At 39.7% G+C, this 23,512-nt stretch overlaps 1 protein-coding gene across 4 annotated transcripts in view; it reads left to right on the top strand.

Moving 5' to 3' along the window:
* Positions 1 to 18,754, top strand: part of BRD10 (bromodomain containing 10) — a 59,371-nt gene extending 40,617 nt beyond the window's left edge. For 3 of the 4 annotated variants that reach the window (XM_068666139.1, XM_068666138.1, XM_068666141.1), the window contains 3 exons: positions 7,074 to 7,189; positions 10,957 to 11,144; positions 14,544 to 18,754. In XM_068666139.1, coding sequence (XP_068522240.1) covers positions 7,074 to 7,189; positions 10,957 to 11,144; positions 14,544 to 18,175 — 3,936 coding nt within the window. In that variant the 3' untranslated portion in view covers positions 18,176 to 18,754. The remainder of the gene's footprint in view (positions 1 to 7,073; positions 7,190 to 10,956; positions 11,145 to 14,543) is intronic. The other variant, XM_068666140.1, reaches the window with a different exon arrangement.
* The last annotated feature ends 4,758 nt before the right edge of the window (positions 18,755 to 23,512 follow it).

Genomic DNA, 23,512 nt, shown 5'->3' with positions numbered 1-23,512 from the left:
CAGAACCCCGCTGCAGAATGGAGCAGGCCTATTAAGGGTAAGGTAAGTTTTCTCCCTCCACCACCACCCCTTTTCAACAATATTGCATGGTTTTATAAGATTTCTAATTTCTTTATTTTATATCCCCAGGATATAAAGTAAAGACTAAAGAAAACCTTATAAAACTGCATAATATTGTGGTTGTGTGTGTGTGTGTTTATTTAAAAAACAAAACAAAAACTCCCTTATGAAGTTCAGTCCTTACCCCATATACCAATATCCTGGCTCCAGTCTGCTTTGGGGTTCCATGATGAATATGCCAGAATAGTGTATGTTGGGACATCACGGAGAGTGGAGTCAGCATTCCCTGGCTGCTCTGGATGTCAGAAACCTAATTTTAAAAGGTAAGTTTTCAGTTGAGAATGTGTTGAATGTCTCTCCTGGCTTATGTGGAAACATTCAACACATTTCTGATTTTTTTTTTTGTTGTGCTTGCATTTAAAAAATTACAAAATTTAGTTGTAGCTTAACACAGCTTCAGGTAACATTTTGTACTTGGCCTTAGTCTAGGCCCTTTTATCTTGTTTGCTGTGCTGTTAATACCATGTGTTGCATTTGCACAAAAAAAAAAAAAGTGTTTTGTTCATCACTGCCTGAAACAAGACCATAAGTAGCAGTCATATAGTCAAATAGCAGTATAGAAGCAGTGCTATTGGCAATGTGAATTACCAGCAACATAAGAATGTAATTCTGTGCACATCCAAGTTAGTCACTGGATATTTCTGCATAAATAATCAGTTTGGAGTGTAGGCTGTAAAAGCTAAGCAAACTGAGAATTAGCTCAACTAAACTGAAGGGGAACAACTCCTTCATATGTATTAAGAGCAAGCCTTTCATTGATAAGGAAAGACCTTTTTTCCAGTAAAGACCGTCTTGAGTTGAGATAGTTGTGTATTTGTATTCCATGTCTACTAATAAAGTGTTGTTGAAGTTCGTATACACTGGAAGGTAGTACATCCAGATCTCCATCTCTGCGTACCCCTCATTGATGAGAGGACTGAACCATGGAGCTGTAATAGCTACACAGTTGTATAAACGCTGCTGTTCAACTAAACCACTCACCATGGATTTTCATGGGCAACTGTATTTTGATTACTCTGAGTAGAAAGGTCATGCTATTCTGTGCTTACAAGCAACTTTTTGCCCCTGAGATCATAGAATTGTAGAGTATCCTGAGTTGGACAGGACCCACAGCAATCATCAAGTCTGACTCCAAGAAAGTCAGGCAGAACCATGAAAGCAACACGATGCTGCATTCTATTCATTTGTTGATCCCATTAGCACATCAGTTCATATTCAGAGGCTTTATCTTTCACCTTAAGAAATCCTCTAGTCTGACATTTGAAGAGACACCTTCAAATTTCATGGACCTTGAAGCAGCACTACTGCTATTGTTTCAGTAGGTCAGCCAAGGCCTTCTGAGTGGAATTTTGAAAACATGAAGGAATGGCAACTCAGCAGCTTTTCTGGACAACCTGTTCTAATGCCATTGGTTTCTGATAAAAATACAGTTTCTAAAGTCCATCCTAAACTTCCTGAGCTTCAATTTGTGGCCATTTTATACATAAATATTTCTACATAAATATTTGTAAAGGGAAGTTTATGTTGCGTAGAAAGTAGGCTGCTACATATTGCTGAAGTAGGGATCTAGGTCATAGCTTCATCAATCATTGATTTGCTTTTTTATTGGAAAATCACAAGACTATGTGTTGTAGTTTAACCCAGCAGGCAGTTAAGCACCACACAACCATTCACTCACTCATGCACACCAGAGGGAGAGAAGCATGGAAAAACAAAACAAAACTCATGAGTTTAGGGCAGTTTAATAGGAGAGAAAGAGGAGAGGAAAAAAAAGAAAAGAATACACAAAGTAAGTGATGTACACCGCAGCTGCTCAACACCATCTAACTGATGCTCAGCCAGTCCCTGAGCAATGGCAGTGCCCTGCCCTCAGGCTTCTCCCCCCAGTTTTATTGCTGATCACGATGTCATATGGTATAGAATATTCCTTGGGTTGGTTTGGGTCACCTGTCCTGGCTGCGTCCCTTCCCAGCTCTTTGTGTCTCCTCAACCTCTTTGCTGGCAGGGCATCACGAGAAGCTGAAAAGTCCATTTTCCAGTCAGCACTGCCCTGCAACATCTGAAACATCAGTGTTTTATCACCACAATTTTCATCAGATATCCAAAACACAGCACCCTACCAGCTTCTATGAAGAAACTCTATGTACTCTATCCCAGCTGAAACCAGGACACTATATTAGAGAATTAAATCGCATAACAAACGTAATGCTAAATTTTGTAGTGATGTGTCTCAAGCTTGTAGACATTTTTTATTTCCCTTTTTATATTTTAAAATTTAAGGAACAATAGCTGATTGAACTGAACTACAGTTATTGAAAAAATAAGGATTTATTTTTCCAAACTTTTTGGTCCCTATATGTTCTGCACCGTGGCTGTTTCTGAGGGAAGGATATTCTTTCTGAGGAAAAGATACTCTAATTTCTGTGTGTTGTCACTACCAGATTTACTGCCAACTACTAAACCCCAGTAAAAAAGTGAGTAGTTGAAATACAGGAAAATAATTAATAAATTTGTTAATATGTATTTACATAATTGCATAAAAATGATTGGGAATCAAATTGGGTTTTCTAGAGATGGTAAGTAGAGGACAATAATTTTCATTAAAAAACTATCACTAGAATTGTGTGTATTTTTTGCCTTTTTTTTTTTTTTTTTTTTTAAGCAAGGAGAAATGTGACCTCTAAAAAAAAAGAGCTTTCCTTTACGTGATAATGAAGGCGGTAAAGTTCTGAGGTCTATTCTTGATTAAGCCTTCTACTTGTGTCCGGCTATTCAATGCATGATACAGATATCACTTTGAAGTTTACTCAGTGATTCAGCTAGTATTTATCTGGCTCATAGATACAGTTTTTTTGTTTTGTTTTGTTTTGTTTTCCTGTATAAACCAAATCTTATTTAACAATAAATGAGTTTCTTAAAAATTCACCATGTCTTGTTGATTTTTACTCTGTAGTCATTTTAATACATTTTTTCACACATCCTATTCTTTGCTATATCAGATCATGTACAGCATTTCTATATTCTGACAGTAATGATATAATTTATTTTTTGTTTTGACATAATCCACTGATACTAGGTAGTGTATAATCAATCACTTAAAACTCTGTGAAATATTTTATATACTTTACAGGAAAGATAAATCTGTGCACGTAATTCTCTCATAAATTAGCAATTAATTCTGTTGACTGCTAGTATTAAGAGGTGATATTGATTTGGTAGGCTGCAGTATACACAAAGGCTATTTTCCTGTTGCAGTGCTCAGTGGCAGGTTTTATGCTGCAGTGTATTACATGTGCAAATTATGACTGGCCACAAGTGGGGAAAATTAGAGCAGTTTCCTGGGTTGCCTGTGGGCTCAGCACTAATTGTTATGTGGTAATGGGGCATAATTTCCCAGTTAAAACCTTCTGATTTTTTAATTTTAATCAAAGAATTTGAAGGGGTAGCTGTTCATTTTGCTATGTAACATGTAAATGATTACTTATAAATAAGATACCTGGTCTTCAAACAAGCATTCAGCCTGATTGGCCCTGCTGCGCATTGTAGAGATCAGCTGAAATTTGTAGAAAGGAATTATTCCACGGTCCATAGAAAAGTCATTATTACAGACTGTTGGATGGCAGACAAGTTGAGCTTCGTCCAGCCTTTTCTTCCATAGGTTTCTTTGTGCGCTGGACCACAGGAAGCTGTTTATCAAAAGCTGAAGATATGTATCAAATACATAGGTTCCCAAGTCTTGCTTCTTTTTCTTGCAGAACTGTAGTCTCTTTATTTTCTTAACATCTCTGACAAGTCAACGGATGTAATGAATCCTCATTTATGTAAAATGCACTGAATTACTTAGAACGGCAAAAGTACTATAGCATACCATATCTCTTTTTGTAGCTGTTCATATATCACTAAATCACAGAATGTCATGAGTTTAAGGGACCCACAAAGATCATTAAGTCTAACAGGACTACCTAAAAATTAAACCATACATCTGAGATCATTGTCCACATGCTTCTTGATCTCCAGCAGGCTTGGTACTGTGCCTACTGCCCTGGGGAGCCTGTCCCAGTTCCCAACCACCTTCTGGGTACAGAACCTCTCCCTAACCCCCAGCCTGACCCTCCCCTGTCCCAGCTCCATGCCGTCGCCTTGGGTCCTGTCGCTGTCCCCAGGGAGCAGAGCTCAGCGCCTGCCCCTCCGCTCCCCTCGTGAGGGAGCTGCAGGCCGCCATGAGGCCTCCCCTCAGCCTGCTCTGCTCAGGGCTGAGCAAACCAAGGGACCTCAGCTGCTCCTCACACGTCTTCCCCTCCAGACCATTCACCATCTGTGTAACCCTCCTTAGGACACTCCAATAGTTTTATGTCCATCTTAAATTGTGGCACCAAAAATACACGCTGTACTTGAGGTGAAGCTTCACTGGCACAGAGTAGAGCAGGACAATCACTTCCCTTGACCAGCTAGCAGTGCTGTGCTTGATGCACCCCAGTTGACTCACATTCATTTTACCATTGACCAAAACCCCTAGATCCCTCATACTGGGGCTGTTTGCTGGCCTCTCATCCTCCAGTCTGTACATAATCAAGGACTGCCCCAGCACAGGTGCAAAATCTGGCACTTGCTCTTAAGTTTCATACATTTGGTGATTGCCCAGCTCTAATTTGTCAAGATCTCTCTGCAAGGCCTCTCAACAGGTCCTAGCTTATTATCATATGGAATTTACTTAGTATGAGTTTGAGTCCTGTGTCCAGATCATTCCTAAAAAAAAAATAATAATTAAACCAGCCCCAGAACAGAGCCCTGCAGAACCCCACTAGTAACTGTCCATCAGTTTTATGTAATCCATTTGAGCCCAACCCATCAGCCAATTTTCATACATTGCATTATGTAACTGTCTAGGTGTATGCTGGACAATTTGTCCAGAAGGATACAGTGAGAGACAGTATCAAAAGCTTTGCTGAAATCCAAAAAGATCAGGTGTACTGCTTCGATTGGTTGACTAAGTGGGTGATCTTGTAAAAGGAAATTAATTTAGTTAAACAGAATTTTCCCCCTTGAACCTGTGCTGGCTATGAGCACTGACTGCTTTGTCTTTCAGGTGTTTAACTCCTAGAATAATCTTCTCCATAACTTTACCTGGCACTGAACTGAGACTGACAAGCCTGTAATTACCTGAATCTTTTTTCTTACCCTTCTTAAAAGCTGGAACCACACTTGCCAGCTTCCAGTCAACTGGGACCTCTCCAGAGTGCCAGGACTATTGACAAATGTTTGAAAGAGATTTTGTGATGACATCAGCCTGCTCTTTGAGTACTCTGGGTTGAATCCCATGGGGCTCCATAGACTTAGTGCGTTCATCTGGAGCAGCCAGTCCTGCAGAAGTTCAGAGTTAGCTGGGAGTTTTTACTGCAGTCACAGTCCTCTAGCTCAGGGCTCCACAGGTTTAGGACTCAGCATCGGTGCTAAAGAAGAGGTGAAGAAGGCATTAAGTGTCTCTGCCTTGCCTACATCCCGATTTGTAAGGTGACTAGCCTCATCCAGTATGGGCCAATATTGTCCTGGTCATCCTTTTGCTGTTAACATATTTAAAAACGCCATTTTTGTTGTCCCCTGCACTACTGACCAGCTTCAACTCTAACTGAACTTTAGCTGCACTGAATTTATCCCCACAGTGGCAAACAGCATCTCTGTGTCTCTGTAGTTTTCCTGTGTCACTTGACCTTGCTTACAATATCCATACACTTTCCTTTTCCACCTAAGTTCTAGAAAAAGATCCCTCTTAGCTGAGCCAGCTTTCTGCCCTGCTTGCTTGACTTCTAGTACTTTGGAACTGCCTGCTCCTGCACTCTTAAGAGATGGCTAATAAAAAGTGACCAGCCCTGATGGACTCCAGTGCCTTCAAAAGCAGTTTCCCAGGGGACCTTAATAACTAGTTCCCTGAGCAGCCTGAAGTCTGCTCTCCCCATATCCAGGATTGAAATTTTAATGTAAAAATATGCCTTGTTCATTTGCTTATGTAATAAACCAGAGAACTACTACTTGGAAAAAATACTTAAGAGGAATGTATATGTGTCTAAGATTGTTAAGAAAGATGTTTTGTCATATTGTGACCACTATGTGGGTTTTTTTCCCATATTGTATTTTGCCTATTTAAATGAGGAAAAAAAAATAGTGCTGTGTATATACACTCTAATTTTTTTTTTTTTTTCCCATTATCTTTTATCCTCATTCAGCCTTTCCAGACTTAACAAGCAATTCTCTAGAAATTCTCTATGGAAGATCATAAGATGACATATTTCAATTTGGATAAGAAAATAAGTTTTAATTACATGAGTTAAAAACTTAAGGCTTTAGAGCTGGAAATTGTTGTCCATAGCCTGCTGTTTCATAAACAACCAAGTTGCAGTACATATCTATTAAAAATTCTTTTATCTAAAACTTTGAATAAATTGAAAAATTATAATGCAAAAACTATGATTTTTCTCCCTGAAATTTGTAGTAAATTGTTTTTGCAAATAATAATATAAATTGTATCATTTGCTTTAAATGAAATTATTCTAAGATTTCCTGTAGGAATTTTGTTTCTACCTACTAAAAATGTAAATACATTTTTGGTATGAAATAGACTAATACATTTTTTAGTTACCAGCATAAGTGAATTTAAAAACTTAGTGTTTTTTTAAGATTCTGCTTTGATTTTAAGTTTTGGCTATAAAAAACTAACATCTTTACAGTATTACTTTCTTAACTAGTATATTATCTCTCTGTAGCATAAAAACGTGGAAATACTCATTCATCTTACATACGCTAGGGGTAGATAGACTAAGTGAAACTCACTAACATTTTCTTTCAGTTGGTTTCTTTCTATGTTGTATTAACATGTACCATGATTAGTGTAGGATTAATACACGAAAACAAGATTCAAGTGTAATGCAATGATAAATAAATGGTGTTTATGTTTTCAGGGAAGATGGTACCACCGGAAGCAAGCAGTAAAGGAATTGCATGGTACGTTGATACGACTGCTTAATGAACTGTTACCATGGGAACCAAAGCTTATGAAAGCATTTCAAAGGAACAGGTAATTAGCTGCTCTTTTTTTAACAATAGTGCATGGGATGTGAAACAGAACAAAGTGAATCTTTTTAAAGCTAATCAATATTAGTTTGCTTCTCAAATAAACCAAGTGAATATACTTTGAAGATAGGAGGGAGGCATTGTCAATGCTTTAGATGAAAGGATTATTTTATGTTCCAGACTAAGTGTCTCTAAGTAAAGTTTAACTCCTAATATTTTTTTTTTTTCTCTAAAATGGTCTGGAATCCTTAAGTATGCCTATCTCAATAGTTGTACCACAATCCAACTAGGATTTTTATTGCTGTTTATTTGGCTAAATGATTCTGAAAACCCGTATCTACATAACTGGACCAGGACTTCTTATGACACTTTAAGTCTGACTGCCTACTGTCTAAAGCTACCAAAATAGGTTGCTTTTGAATTCTCCACAAAGCAATTCAAGTCAATTCTTAAAACATGGTTGTAGCCCCGTGAATTTAGAATGCATCTAGAATTATATGTCAGTGTAGCAGAGGCAGATAAGTAAAGGTGTTAACAGCAGCGAAGATTCTTTGGGATCTAGCACCCATATTCTAAGCCCTGTAGAGACCTGATACTGATTTTATAATGTCATTTGGTATTGAAGATTGGTGCCACTTCTCTGTTATAGTTACAGGTATTGACTTACAGACGACAGGTGTTGCCCTGTATACAGACAACACGTATACATGTTGTCTGTTTTGCCACATAGACACTGAAAGAGTAAATATGAGTGTGTGTTGAATTTTAGATAAAATTAGGCTGCTGCTTATACGTTGAGTGTGAAGGAAGCAACTTACACAGTTACATGATGCAGAATTAATTCTGAAAAGCATAAAATATACGACATGAAAAAGAAACAAAACATATAACACCAATGACAGTAAGAGGTGGTTCCTTAGTAGGTCACTTTATGGGTATCATTCATGAATGAAAAACCTTATTTCCTTATTTGGAAATTTAGGATATTTTTGAACACTTCACTTTAAACAATAGACCAAAGTACAAGTTCTACTCATTTCTATTCTTTTCTGTTTGAGTTTCTATTCGTTTTTGTCACTGTTCTTCCTGTCTGTAGCAACTCAGACTCATTTTGGAAAGTGACAGGTATACTGGTAGAAGGAATTTCAGTTTCCAGTATATTGGCTCTCTGGTTTATTCTTTATGTATATTATCCTTTATTTAAATTCTGCTGTAGATTACTAGTTTTTGTTTATTAACTGTGGTGCTTATGGAAGTGGCTCCATAGTGTAAAGTGTCTTCACAGAAGTACTGTGTATGAGAGAGGCCTAATGTGAGGGGTTTTACTCATATTGGTGGTGATTTTACTCATGCTGGTAGCAGCTGAGGTCTGGCATATATGTGTGCTGGTAGCTAAAGAAGCATACATTTCAAGTAGAGGATAGTTTTTGAGGTGAATTTGTATTTCTCATATGTAAACTCTGTATTGTAACCACAATTTCTGCAGCAATACTAGCCTTGGCATATTTGTGGCAGAACTTCTCGGACAGACTCACAATATACCAGGGAAAGCTCAAGCTGAAAAACAGTCTTTACAAACCGGGGGTAAAAGAGAGAGAGATGTATGGGGGGATTCTATATCAGTGTCTCGCTCGAGTTCAGTATGCAGCTGCTAGACAGTTGTGTAGTACCAATGACAGTGGTAAAAAAAAAGGTGTAATGAAAGGGAAAAAGTAATTGAGTGAAGACTGCTTATGATAATGTAAGCAGCAGCACCATCACAGCTCTAGCTACAGTTGTAGTGTCCAAAGGGCATGTCAGCCAGCTAACTTCTAATTGAATCACAGTGTTGGCCTGCTAGGTTTTCAATTGCTGGGCAGTGCTCTTTTCAGCACTGCAAGGCATTGATATGGATTAAGAGTCTGGAGTTTTTCTTCCTTCCTTTTTGTTGTCTTTAATTAATAGAAGTACTCTTTATGACTGAAATGCTATTTTCCCCTTCTGAGAGGTACTCTATTCCTTTCAAAATTGTAGAGCGTAGTGTTGAATGGTATTTGAATAGCAGCAAGGTTTAAAAGGAAAAGTCACTTGTACCTACTGATCGGATTTGTTTACTGGCACCATGCCATAACTTCTGCTGAAGAAAGGAAGGCAATTCCCATTCAGAAATGTTAATACATGTTAATACAGTACTGTTTGCCTAGTGTCCTGCTGTAGTTCCCCAGTGTCCTTCTGTAGTTCTTCCACACCTAGACTTAAAGCTCAAAATCCTAATGATACAGTTAATGAAGTATCACTGCACTACCTCTTCACACAGTCTTCAATGTTGTTTTCGCTCAGTGAGAGTGTCAAAGCTGAGAGCACACAGATAGGTCTTACTGCTCCTGACGAACCTCACCTGGCTCTCCATCTGCATCCCATGCCCGTGGGCCCAGGACCCCAATTTCAGGTCATTATGCAGCCGTCAACCTCTGCCATACACATGCTAGTTTCCAGCTCAGCTATAGCACTGCCCCTGTCTGGTTATGGGTCTTGCAGATCTTGGCTGACCCGCAGGCTGAGCTCAGTCCTGTATCATGATTGGGCCCAACAATGACTGGACTGGGTCTAACCCTGGTGGCCATCACTGGGTCTGATCCTGACCTGAAGCTGTGAATTGACTTCCCAGCTCGACCTCAGACCTGCCTCATCACCAGGAACTTGCCTGTTGATTTGGGCTCTTGTCTGAAACCAGATACCATCTCCAGGCCTGCCCTGTACTCCCACTCAGGGGCAGTGGGATGGTGTCCTGGTTTGTGAGTCTTCTGCCCCACCATTTTCAGTACTCAGCTCAGCTCCTCCCTTCCCATCCCTTTGGGGACAGCTAGTCATTGCTGCACTCAGTGCAAAAAAATAGGTTTTTAACATATAAGAATGGGTAAAATTAAGGTATTATTCTTACTGTGACAAAGGCTTGAGTTTAGGTCCAGACTGGATTCTAGATTCTGTTCTACACGAGGTGCTAATTGCTATCACCTTATTCTTTTGCTAATTAATACTCCTGAATATTTTGTTGGTTACCACAAGCTGAATCATGCAGTTCACTATATTTGTATGCTAAAATATCCCTCGATCTCATCTAAACAATGGCATAGAAGAAGGGACAATGCAAATATGCAGCAGTTTAGGAGTGTCAAGATAAGTGTGCTATAAAATGGATGTGTTTCTGAAGAGTGCTCAAGTGAGTAAAGCAGCTGTGCAATTCCATCACATGCACGTTCTTAGTGGAGTGTGAACGTGTGGAAATGACAGTGGCAGCTGTTCTAATGGCCCAGAGAATAAAAAGTCCTCTTGAAGGAGAAAGGTACGTTAAGGTCCCATAGCTGGGCCAGAAGCACGATGCATTCAAAAAAACAAAATTTACTTAATTCTCGAGTTGACACAGTTTTCAGAGGAAGGAGTAGACTTGTTACAGCTAATACTCAAGTTCATACAGATACGTTTGTCACAGTGCAAAATGAAGTAAGAAGCAGAAAATGAATGCAGTTCAACACTGATAGTCATAATTGACTCAGTCTTTTTGCTTATAGTTAGAGGACTTAATGGCATACAATTCATTTTTTTTTTGGTGAGGAAAGGAGTATCACTGTTACTTCATGTTTATGGGGCTTAGAGACTTGCAGTGCTACCCTGAAAAATTTTGAAGGACACAGGCAATTAGTTCTACACCAACTACTGTGGCAGCAAATACAAACAAAAGAATGTTAAAAGAAAGTGGTATTCTTTGGTAAAGTTAGTTTTGTTACTTTCAAGGTCTAGATTGAAGAAGGACTACGATGACTTTAAAAGACATCCAGACCATGATAAATTTACCAGAGAATTGTGGAGTAATGATGAAAGTGAGGTTGATGCTGGCAAAGATTCTTTTGCAATAGTAAGCAGTAAATCTTCAGAGTCTGCAGAACATGTGGAAATTCCCAGAAAAGATCACCCAGACAATGGTAAGCATTTAATGGAATTTGATAGCCTGAACTTGATCCATGACCTGAATCAAGTTGATTAAGGAAATGAATTTCTCTGTGTGAGCTTGCATCATAGTTTTTACCTCAGCAACCATTTTGTTAATATTAAAATAGATTTAGACATACATCTGATAGGTGTAGGCTAGAGGGGGGCAGAATATGACCAATCTGAGTGTTCTGATTCATGCAAGCTTTTGCCATTATTAATGCTTAATCATTTCTGTGATCACATAATGTGCCTGCTCAGAATTTAACTTTGTGGTGGATTGACCTTGGCTGGCTACCAGATACCCACCCAGCTGCCCTCTCATTCCCTGTCCTTGGCGGGACAGAGAAGAAAATAAGATGGGAAAAGATAAAGATTGGTCGAGATAAAGACAGGGAAATCATTTACCAATTAGTGTCACACACAAAACAGACTCAATGTAGGGAAAATTAATTTAATTGATTGCCAATTCAAGTAGGATGGTCAGAAACAAAGACAAAAACTAAACCACTTTCTCCCTACCCAGGCTGAACTTTACACCATTCCCAACTCCTCCACTTCCTCCCTGCACTGAGTGGCATGAGGTGGGTGGGGAATGGGGGTTGTGGTCAATTCATAGCAGTTTGTCTCTGCTGCTTCTTCATCTTCACACCTTTCCCCAGCTCTAGCATGGGTTGCTGCTGTAGGCAGCAGTCCTTCAAGAACTGCTCCAGTGTGGGTCCACAGGCAATAGTCCTTCAGAGTAAGACTGTTCCAGCATCAGTGTTCTTCTCCACAGCCCCTGGTACCCATGAGGAACCTGCTCCAGGTACCTGTGAGGAGCCAGTAGGCACTCCATAGCCTGCGACTTCTTTCAGACTGTTTACAGCTGCTGTGGTGTACAGTTCTCCATGCTCTGCAGTGTGGATATCTGCTCCAGCATGATCCTGTCCATGAACTGCAGGAAAATATCTGTTCCATGCCTGGACCATCTCCTTCCCCTCCTTCTCTGACCTTGGTGTCTGCAGGATCAGTTGTTTCTCAGATACTGTTTTCTCACTTCTCTCTCACACACTCTGATGCGAAAGGTTTCACCCTTTCTTAAATACATTTTCCCAGTGGTGTCCCCGGCCTGACTGATGGGCTTAGTTGTGTCTTGCTGTGGGTCCATTTTGAAGCCACCTGGATCCAGTTGTGTTTGGCACAGGGGCAGCCCCTGGTCTTTTCTCTGTGAAGCCAGCCCTGCAGCTCTCCCATTGCCAACACTTCACTGTGTAAAACCAATATAAAACTAAATTGGAAACAACTTGTTTAAAGAAAAGTAAAAGATGGAGTAAGGCTGACTAACAGTCCTCACTTCAGAGACTGCTCTTCACAGTTGTCATGACAAATGCTTATTTATAAGGTTTAGGAACAGAGCCACCTCCTTCAGCAACCCCAGCCCAGGAGTCCGTACCAGGCCACTGAAGCCCAGCTCAGTATTCCCAGGGGCCCGGGGTCTCTGATCAGGCTGAGGGGTGCAACTACCGCTGTCCTTTAGCAGGTTCAGCCAGTGGCAAAGCTGAGCACACATCCCAGAGAGAGATGCACATGCACACAACACTGACAGTGACACAGCCTGTCACGCAGGCTGCCACAGACGAGGTGCTGCCTTCAGCAGCACCTATATTAAAGACTGGCATAAAGCATAATCAGACAGCTGAGTCCACTTTCCTTTTTGGCTGCTAGAGACAGAAACCCACTGGTGAAGGTGCACACACACCACTCTCTAGGTTCACAAGCATGTGCAGGTCCTCTCAGGACTAGGATGGCCCTCTCTGTCCACCTGGTACCCCTGCCCAGATCCCATGCTCCTTTACTTGCTTCACACATCCCCCCTACTCACTGCCTCGTCCAGCTTGGTGCTTGCTGCAAACACAAAGCACTCACACCCTCATCCCACAGGCACTCCACACTTGCAAATTCCCCTGGATGTACCAGCACAAACTGTCCACCCACCTGATACCCCAGCTGGGACCTCAGGCTCCCCTACCCTACAGCTGGTCCAGCCTGAAGTTTGCCAGTGAATTACATGTGCACACCCCTACACGCACCCAGTCTGGGGAAGGTGAAGAGCCTTGGGCCCTCTTTTCCAGAGGCTGGCAGCAGGCAGACTATCTGTGACCCCCCTACTTCTCCAGTTGGCAGTGCTGAGTCCCTCGTTCACACCAGTCCCCCCAGTAGCTGGTTTCAGGACGCACACACCATTCCCAGCCCACTGGCTGGACACAGAGACACCCTGCCACATTCGCTACAGTAGCTGGCACTGCAGGCCAGGAGGAGCACCTACACCCACAGTCTGACTCCTGTAGTTAGCCCCCAGTCTGTCACTCCAGTGTCCCCAGTAGCTGGCACTGCAGGTACAAAGTCTGCAAAACACTTCCTAGATCCAGGGGGCTGAGGCCCCTCCAGCTGTTGATGGTCAGGCCCCCACCCACCCCAGTAGCTGACACTGAGTCAGGGGCACCTACTGCCCTGTTTGGTGCTAGTACTGGCACCAGATTTCACGCACAAACACAGGTCTCACCAGTAGCTAGCACTCATTCCTTGTAGCACAGACACACACATGGATGGGGTGAGATTACACAGAGAGATCATTAGGAAAATATTTAATAAGAAGTTAAAAGACTGTGATGACCATACAGAGCACTTAGCCAGAAGAGAGTTCTGTCTGGCCCTGTTTTACATGTGATGAGCTTCTTCTATTCCCTTTTCTGCCCACCCTTGCACCCCCATCTTTGTGACTTGCAGCTGCCCCTCACCTTAAATATCCCTTCATGAATTTGTCTAGCTTTACTGAATCCCACACTCCAGCCCTCTGTCCATGATCCCCCTGGTTTACAGTCTGACCAGTTGCGAAGTCCATGAAGTCCTTTTTTTCCTGAAAGCGGCTCTTGTAGTTTCTTGCAAAGCCCATCAGTTGATGGGACCAGTGATATTGTTTCTTGTCATTGTCTCCATGTCTGTTTTGTTAGACCTGTGCCTCCATATAGTTTGTTTCTGGTCCCCCCTTTTTCCATTAGTGTCCCAACTGGCCAGGTCCCTGATTAGGTAACTTTGCCTGAATCAATTCTCACATGCCCTCATCAATTAGGATGTCTGACCAGGTTTAGTTTTCCTCAGTTTCCCCCATGCTAATCAGGTTTCTGTCCCTGTACATTCTTGTTTATGGCTTCCTTCTTTTCTTGTTATCCCCTTTTTGCATTGAAAAAGGTCGTTGACCAGATGCCCTTAAAGGAGCAGACATTCTCCTTCCCCATAGCCTTACACTTACAAACTAGCATTTTACCTTTAGCTAAACACTATCAAATTGTTGTGTAGAGATATCAATTGCAAACTTGTAAAACACCGTTTCTGTTTTAATATCCTTGCAGATGAAATGAAACTACTAGAGATGAATTTACCTGCAGGAAAAAGCAGACTTCTGAAAAAAGAATCAACTTCTAAAGAAATACAGAAGACACTGCCCAAATCTGTTAAACGACAGTCCAAGCAAAACTGTTGTCTGGATCAAAGCACTAATGAGCTTTCACCAAGGAAGAAAGCTAAACTAAGCACTAGTGAGGCTGCGGTCCAGAGTTCAGAAAGTAGCCTACAGACAGACAGTTGTTTGACTGAGCTGAAACAAATTGAAGGGTCACCTCCAGAATCATTTTCCTTGACAGATCCTGCAACATCAGTGTCAAGCTTTCTGAAAGGGACCAAACCCATCCAGGCCTTGCTTGCCAAGAATATTGGGAACAAAGTGACCTTAACAAATCAGGTGTCACCTTCACCAGGCATAAATGTATCTACTTCTGAAAAGCCAGTTTTATCACCTGTCGAATCATCACTGACAAAACCAGCATTGCCCTGTCAGACCAATTCAAAGACTCCTTTACAAATGGTATACAAAATGCCAAATGGTCATTGTGTACCAATAGACCTTAACAACAGCTCTGTGAAAATTCAAATGCAACCCGTGATTGACCCTAAAACTGGAGAAAAAGTCATGCAACAAGTTCTTATTTTACCTAAGAATTTTCTTATTCAACAGAAAGAAGGAAAAATTGTGTCCAAGGACATGAATTCACTACAACAAAAGACTTCTGAGCTGCACTGTGCAACTTTACCAGAAATAACAAATGTCAGTGTTTCTTTAACACCTGTACTGGTAACAGCACCGGCAAATGTTGTCACTCACTCACCAAATACAATTTTTAACAAGAATACCACCAACTTGTCACAAGGGACAGGTCCCAAGAACAGCATACAAACATTGCCTGGTATAACGTCAACAAGTAACTTATTATCAACGGTTAAGGTTTGCCAAACAGAAACTGACAAAATCAAGACTACAGTTTCAACTACCACATTCCCTGTGTCTTTGACTTCACCTACTATTTCCACAGCTAGTCAGTCTTTGATATCAGCAACAACATTAAGTACATCCACAAACACTGCTTCTGCCTTGCATTGTCTTGCCTCACAGCAGACAACTGAATCCTTTGAAACTAGGCAAGAATTGAAGACCGTGTGTATTAGAGAATCACAATCTATTCTGGTCACAACACGAGGTGGAAACACAGGAATTGTAAAAGTACAGACAAACCCAGACCAGATTTCATCTACTAGTATATCTTCTAGTTCAGTTTTCACATATGCACCTCAATTTCAGGCCTTTTTGGTGCCAAAAACTACAGCATTACCATCTTCTACTCCTTCATCTATAGCAACAGCCACATCTGGTCTCCCACATTTTGGACAAACATGTGTTTCTGGATTTACCCCCCCAACAGCTTCTTCTGTTAACATTCCATCTTTCCCAGTTGATTTTAACCAGGAGAAAAATATCAAATTCACAGTACAGCAGCCTGCTGCTGGGGGCACTTTGGGTCAAGTAATAGAGAACACCAGCCAAGTGTGTCCTTTGTCCTGCATTTCATCAGCTAGCAGTTCAACATCAGCAACTCCAAAAAGTCCTGCTATTGTGACTAGTGTTGGACAAAACAGCACCATCATAACTCCAAATTCTTCCATGCAGCAACAAGGTGATGCTAAAACTAAAACAAATTCTGTTATACAATATGAGTCTAGTTCTAGTTCAGCAACAAATGGGGATTTAATCAGTGGTACTCCAGTCCAGAAACTTACCTTAGTCACAAATCCACCTATTTTATCCCCCTGTGGGGCATCAGGAGTCAATGTTATACCTTCTCTAACATCCAGCGGTATTAGTGCTCAGAAATTAGTTTTCATTAATACTCAAATTCCCAATGGCCCATCAGTTACTAATCTAGTTGCAGAGTCTCTGAAACATAACCTTCCTTCTTCCCTCAGCAAAACCTTTGATAAGACCACAGAGCAACCACAGTTGGTTCTGATCCCAACTACAATAGGAGCACCAATAAGAATACATTCATCACCAACTATTGCTCAAGTAAAAGATGTGAAAATTGGACTAAATATAGGCCAAACCATTGTAAATACTAAAGGCAATGCACAGCAGACTCCACCGGTTAATCTATTGCACTCTGCCATTTCTAAGGGAGAAGACAAAAAGAGCATGGGCTTGGCTTTATCTGTGACAAGTAGTAGTAGTTTGGTTCCTGTGTGTTCAAGTTTTGTGAGTCAAAGTGCTGTGTCAGTTAATGAATCTGTCTGTGTTGCAGCAAAAACTGCAAATTCCTTTTCAGTAACAACAGCAAATGTAAGTGCAGAATCTGTTTCAGTAACACCGAGTGGGACTTCTTCTGGGACACGGCCTACTGTCTTGATTGGTGGAAATGATCCCTCAAGAATAAGGCCAATTCTGGGTAATCGACTGTGTACAGCAAATATTGGAAATACTGTGGGTATATCAACTGTGAAAACAGGACATCTTGCTTCATCTGTGCTGATTTCAACAACTCAGCCAGTGGTATCTCCTCAAAACTTAACACCTACTTTGCAGTTTCCAGTCATCAGCTTGTCTGGATCTGTAGCCACCCCGCAGAAAGTGTTACATACAATTCCTCGTTTGGCGGCAGTTTCAGCTCCTCCTCCAGTAGCAAAAAGCCAGCTGCCCACACTACTTCAGTTCCAGTCACCTGGAGTTTCAGCTGCTGTGCCAAGTAATGCAGGTATTCATAAACCTCAAAGTGTGTTGACCACTGCACCTGCAAATACAGGTAAAGTCATAACTTTTCCTACGTTGTCATCACTACAGTGCCAGCAGGTGCCTCTCTGTATAGAGAAACAAAGTCATGCTTATACTTCCACCATTCAGATGTGTGCGGCTTCACCGGCTGTAACGAGCAAGGCAGGTCAGCCGAATGAACCTAGCATTCAACAGAAAATAGTCATTAACACCTGTATGCCTTTGGCACCCGGAACTCAGATAATGATTAATGGTACTTGTTTTGTTGTGCCACCACAAGGCCTTGGAGCTGGCAGCCATGTTCTTCTTCTGTCTTACAATACAAAACAGACTCCTCCTTTAAATATTAACCATGGCCAAGAGGCTCAAGGTATACCAATTGTTAATTCAATAACCTCGAAAATCATGCTAGCACCAAGTAATTCACTAAGTTTGCAAACATCAAAACATCCTTTGAAAAACTCTACAAAAATTGTGAACTCTTTTGGGTCTGCAGATGCTTTACCCATTGTTCATGCAACGCCCCAGGTATTAGCTACTCCAGCTAGTTCATGTACTCCACTGTCCACAACAACACTGTCTGTGTCTTCGGTGATAAAATCTCCTGCTAATGTTCTAGCTCCATCTGCTGTAGTTTCTGCTGTTCATCCTCCAAATTCTCATTTACCAAGCAACACTTCAGTGTTTCATTTGGACACTTCTATCAAAAAACTCTTGGTTAGTCCAGAGGGAGCCATTCTGAATGCTATAAATACTCCAGCATCAAAAGGTTCTTCAGTGTCTTCATCACTGCCTCCTGTGGTTGTGTCCACAAGCAGAAATCCTACCGCTGTCTTCCCAACATCTCAATCATCTTGCCTTGATAAACCTGACAAAGCTGCATCCTGAATTTAGAGCAAATGAGCCACTTTGAAATTGCGGGGCATTCTTGACTTTGGAAGTTATAGCTGTTGAATAATTTCTTACATTGTTCAAAACAGTTGATTACTCAAAATTACTCAAGATTACAATTCTTTACAGTTTACCTATGGGGATAAGAAGAAAAAAAATATATTTAGTTTGTCAGAGAATTGTTTAGTAAAAAGGTCAGAAATGACCAATGATTTCATTAAACAGTTTTGAAAAATCTAGCTTTTTGCACATGTTCCATCTTACAGTATGGACTGTTTGGCAGTGTGTTTATGACAGTATGTGTCTTCTTTTTATTTGTCAAATTTATTTTTGATTTGTTTCTGTAAAAAATATTTATGCATTGTAAAAAATGCAGTCTATGTTATAGAATTGTACATATTCACGAATTCCTAACAATCTGTACTAAACTGTATGTACAAAGAACTATGCTGTCTTATTTATGTTTTGTTTACATAATGTATAGTTTTTTAAGTATTTTAGTAACTTTGGACCAGTGTACTGTTTAGCAGCAATGCAGAAGAATCTGCATATAATAAATCAAATTGCTGTACTGCATTGTGTTGGCAATAGTTTAAAATGTGTCTATCTGTTAAACTATGGCAGAACACACACACATATATATGTGTGTCACATCTTCCTAATGCAGATGCATCTCAGTTTTTGGAATATGGTCGAGTGAAATTATTTAATATCTTCTGCTCTTCTGCGTGGCTTGCATTTCACGTGGTTTGGTGGGAGTAGGAAGGATGGCCATCTTGTTGATCCACCAGGCACAGAGAGGCATAGCCCATACTTCATCTGTTCCTGATAAATGTTTGATTAAATTGCCTAAAATCTCCAGTGAATGGGTAAGGCTACAAATGGTTTCACAGACAGCAGCCTAAATCACACTGCTGTTCAAGACTACCTTGTTTTATGTAGAGCTCATGGATCTCTTGAAAATTCATTGTCATTTTTGCAACCTTGTGTCAATTTTCGTATATGTAAGAAGCCTCCTTATGGGTCTTCTTCAGTCTAGTCAAATCACCCATTTTTTTCACCAGTCATGCTTTCTGTGTGAGTACTTTTTCTTTAGATTTTCATTATTCCATATAATTATGAAAGGACAACACTAAAACATCACATTAAAGGAGGAGTTGTAAATGCTTTGGGCATAATTCACCTATTGCATAAACCTTCCCGTTTTATGGACTATGTTCAATATGTTGGCTTAGGTTCAGCTTTTGCTCTGATAAAACCCTTGGGTTGTCTTCTGTAGATCAGCAGAGTTCATAAGTACCTGTTGCAGTGCATATGGAAATGGAGAAGTTTTTTGTTAACTTTTGAGATTTGGATGGGATAAGGAAAGGGTTCCTTTAATGAAGCACTTACTTTGTGGAAGATGATAATTTTAGAAGTGCTGTTTTTTTTTTTTCTGTTGATTGCTTGGAAGCCAGACTGAGGCCAAATATTTTTGTATATGCAGGATTTTTTCATTTTATTTAGTTGGGGGGGGGATTATTTGCTTGTTTTAGTAACTAGGAAACTAGAAGTCACAAACTGTTGTGACTCGAAAAGGGGGTGTGTGGAGGTGGGGCTTAGATATCTGCCTTTAGCAGCGTTCTTAAGACTGTTTTTTGTAAAGATGAGGCTTCAGCTTTCGCTCCTTATCCTTTTGAGTTTTCTCCTTCCCCTCTACGTTTGCTGTACACAGTTTGGATCCTATCTTGGGTAGAAGAATAAAACTGCAGCTTACTTTCTTTGTGTCAGCTGCCCTTCATACTGTTCTGAAAAGCAGTTTGCTCACTAGTTTACTGGAGTTGGAAAACAGTGAGAAGAAAAACTTTCACCTTCCATACATACTTTCCCTTTCTGTACTAACTAAAAAAAAAAAAAAAAAAAAAGTTAGCTTTTGTGGATCAGCAACCTCCATCTCTCAGGGCTGTGAAAGACAGACAATTCTCATTTTGGGGGTGTGAGAAGGTTTGCTTTTATTTCAGAAAAAGCTCTGTGTTACACCTTACCTACTTGTCATTACAGGCATTCTGTAATCTGTTTTTTGTAAATGGTGTCTGCATGCTAGAGTTTACAAAGGGTTTTTAAACATGACGACATTGTACAGTTGCATGCTATAGGTGACTTCTGTTTTTAAACAGAGGAGGGTGGTAAAGGGTGGCAGTTTCTTCATGGACAGAAGAGGTGCTGTAAAACCATTGTATTCCAGCAATACAATTTATTTATATTTCACTGGTAGAACCTTGGGACCAACTTTCACAGATTTTTCTTTTGTCTTCAAGTGTTGTGTTTTTTTTTTTTTTTTTTTTTTTGTTGTTGTTAAAATGAGGGAGTCTGTTTAAAGAGAAGAGCAGAGGTGCTCACAAAGGCTAAAACTGTTGTAGCCTTTTCTCTGCAGCTGCACATGAAGTCCGTGGAGAAGAGAGAGAATTCATCAAAGATGGTTTAGGTGAAGCACCTTGTGTCTTCTGTAACATCATATTTATGGAAGATCCTCTGTCTGCATTAGCAAGGCTAATTGTTCTCAGGGTTCCCAGCCCCCTGACTTGGAAGATGGAAATGAGAAGTGAGATGAAACTGGAAAACAGTAAGTGACCTCCTTCAAGTTTTGAATGTTCCTAAGTCTGTGGGGCCAGACAGGATTCATCCACAAAATGAGCTTGCAGAAGTGTTCACCAAGCCATTGTCAATAATTCACCAGCCGAAAGGCAGTGGATGTTGTCTACCTGGATCTTAGTGAAGTGTTTGACACTGCTTCCCGCAGTATTGTCCTGGAGAAACTCGCCATCCCTGGAGGTATTTAAGAGACGTGGACGTGGCACAGGGTTTAGTGATGGGACTTGGTGAGACAGCTGAGGTTGGCAGTTGGACTCGATGATCTGGAAGGTCTTCTCCATCCTAGATCATTATACTGTTTTATGAAAATTCTTTTGCTCTGTATTGAAACATGATGGCTAGCCACCCTAAGCAAATGTGTAGTGACGGTAACTAAGAGTGTTAGTGCTGGATCAAAGTAAAGGTCCATCTATCATGTCTTTTGGAGCAGTCCAACTTAGTATAATAACAGGGCAAGCAGCTAGTGACATATTTCCTGAATACTCTTCTAATATCCAATAATTTGTGACCCAGCATCTCCCTCAGCCAAACATGTTTTTTTTTTTTGGTTGTTTTGTTATGTTTTTGTTTTTTGTTTTCTTTTGATGTTGTTGTTTTCTTTGTTATTCAATGAATAACATTGAATGAATATAAATAACATTAATATAATTAACAACAATAATATTAATATTATAAAAACATTTAAAACATTAATAACAATAATATAAATAACATATAAATAACATTCAATGAATAACATTGAATGTTATTCAATGACTCTCAATGTACTTTCTCAATCCTTCCTAGAATTCTGCCTAAACACAGGTAAACTAGTACCATCCACAGCATCCTGCGGTAAAGAGTTTTCCACATAATGTGTAAATAATCAGTTTGTTTCTGAACATGACAGCAGCTAATTTCATTTGATGCTGATAGTATTTCTAGTGGGAGACAATAAACCTAAACTCTTTATTAATTTTTCCATGGAACTTATGAGGACCTTTCCCATGTCTCTTGATGTCTGTTTTCCAGAATAAAGAGGCAGAGTCAATTCAGTAATTCTAGGGATGTGGGATTAGAATAGTGCACATTTCAAAAGATACAGGAGCACTATGAATCTGTTCTGTACTGACCTTGTCACAGAAATATCAGTTGTAAACCAAATACACTTAATTGTCAAAATACATTCAGCTTATCCTATAAAACTACACTCACTTACAAAACATGATTTTAGAGACATGATGTTTAAATGAAATTATTGAAACTAATCCAAGTCTGATGCTCTTCTCTCCCTCTGTAGTCCCTGCTTCAATTTGTTTTAGCTTCTTTGAAAATGTAGAACAAGCTAAATTCTCTAGTGATTTAGAACACGATCATTTTTTGTCTCTAATGATTTTTGTGCGTAAGTTTTTGAACACAAAATACAAGGTTAAGTCAGTATATTAGGTGCGTGATCACTCTATTCACTGGAACCCAAGTAAAAGTTTTTGAGTTAAGAGGCTGCTTTTACAAATGTGACAGATTATGTTCCAATTCAAATATATGCCTTGAAACATAAAATAATCTTTAAGATCTTGAAGATCTTTCTTCCTTTCTCAAAATACTAAATTTGCTTACAATTTTCTTTTTCACACTAGGGTATCTGGAAAACAATCCTTTGTTGTTTCATATATGATGGTTTCAGAAACTGCAGGAAACCAGTGTTCTTACAGTATCTTTTATTTCAGTCTCAGCTACACATTAAATGGAAATGTTATGTAAAAGCTAAGTAAAGGAAATGTAATGAATTAAGTATATTGCTTATAATGAAGTTTATTACGCAGAAAGTATATTAAAATGTACATAAATATAACTTCCCACCTTTTGCAGATGGAGGAAGTAAAGTACAGATTTCTTCCTGACTCCTGTGCCACTCTCCACTTTCCACTATTTTCACTATCCACTAGTAAATATTAGGCAACTAGATTATTGCTTTGTTTTTCCCTATTCTTGCTTTTTACAAAAGAAGATAAATGAATTGGAAAATTAAATTGTTTTCAAGAATGTGAGTGGCACTGGCAGGTAGTATTTATAGAAATGAAGAAGTACAAGAAACAAGACAGGAAAGGAGCCACTGTAACTGATGTTTGTGATTGTCCTCAAGCTTTAGAGCTCTGTTTGTCATTATTGGCATCATAGAAAAAAGACAAGATTCTTTGCTAATTACCTGTTCATACTGGTTCCTTCTAGTAAATGTACAAGTATAATATCAGAATATTTTTGCTATCTGTAGCCCATGAGCACCTACTGCCAAGATATACATTGGGATCCTGTCCCCTTATGTGCTACTGTTGACAGAATCGTTCCTCACTCCCCTTGTTTTTATCACTTGCAGCGGTAAAATAGAGTTTTACAGAAGGATTAATGACTAGTATAATGAAAAAGTCATAGGATGTCTTGGTTATAATGATAAAAAAGCAGAATTATGATGGAATCAATTTATGCAGTACAATAAAAATACCATTTTTAGTTACTGGGAAGAAGGAATTGCTTACATCTGTATAATAAACAGATGTAATAAAACAGACTTGTGAATTCACATCAGCAAGATGTCAATACTACATGTAAAATTATGATAGTTTGAGGCTCATCTGGCCAGTATTCTACATATTATGCCCTCAATATATGTAGTAGTTGTAGTAGTTTTCGTATGTAGTAGTTGTACCTGTAGCTGCAAAGTACATG

This window comes from Anas acuta, chromosome Z (assembly GCF_963932015.1).
Source record: "Anas acuta chromosome Z, bAnaAcu1.1, whole genome shotgun sequence".
In the NCBI taxonomy this organism is placed as follows: domain Eukaryota; kingdom Metazoa; phylum Chordata; class Aves; order Anseriformes; family Anatidae; genus Anas; species Anas acuta.
This window is presented reverse-complemented; position numbering and strand designations above follow the sequence as displayed.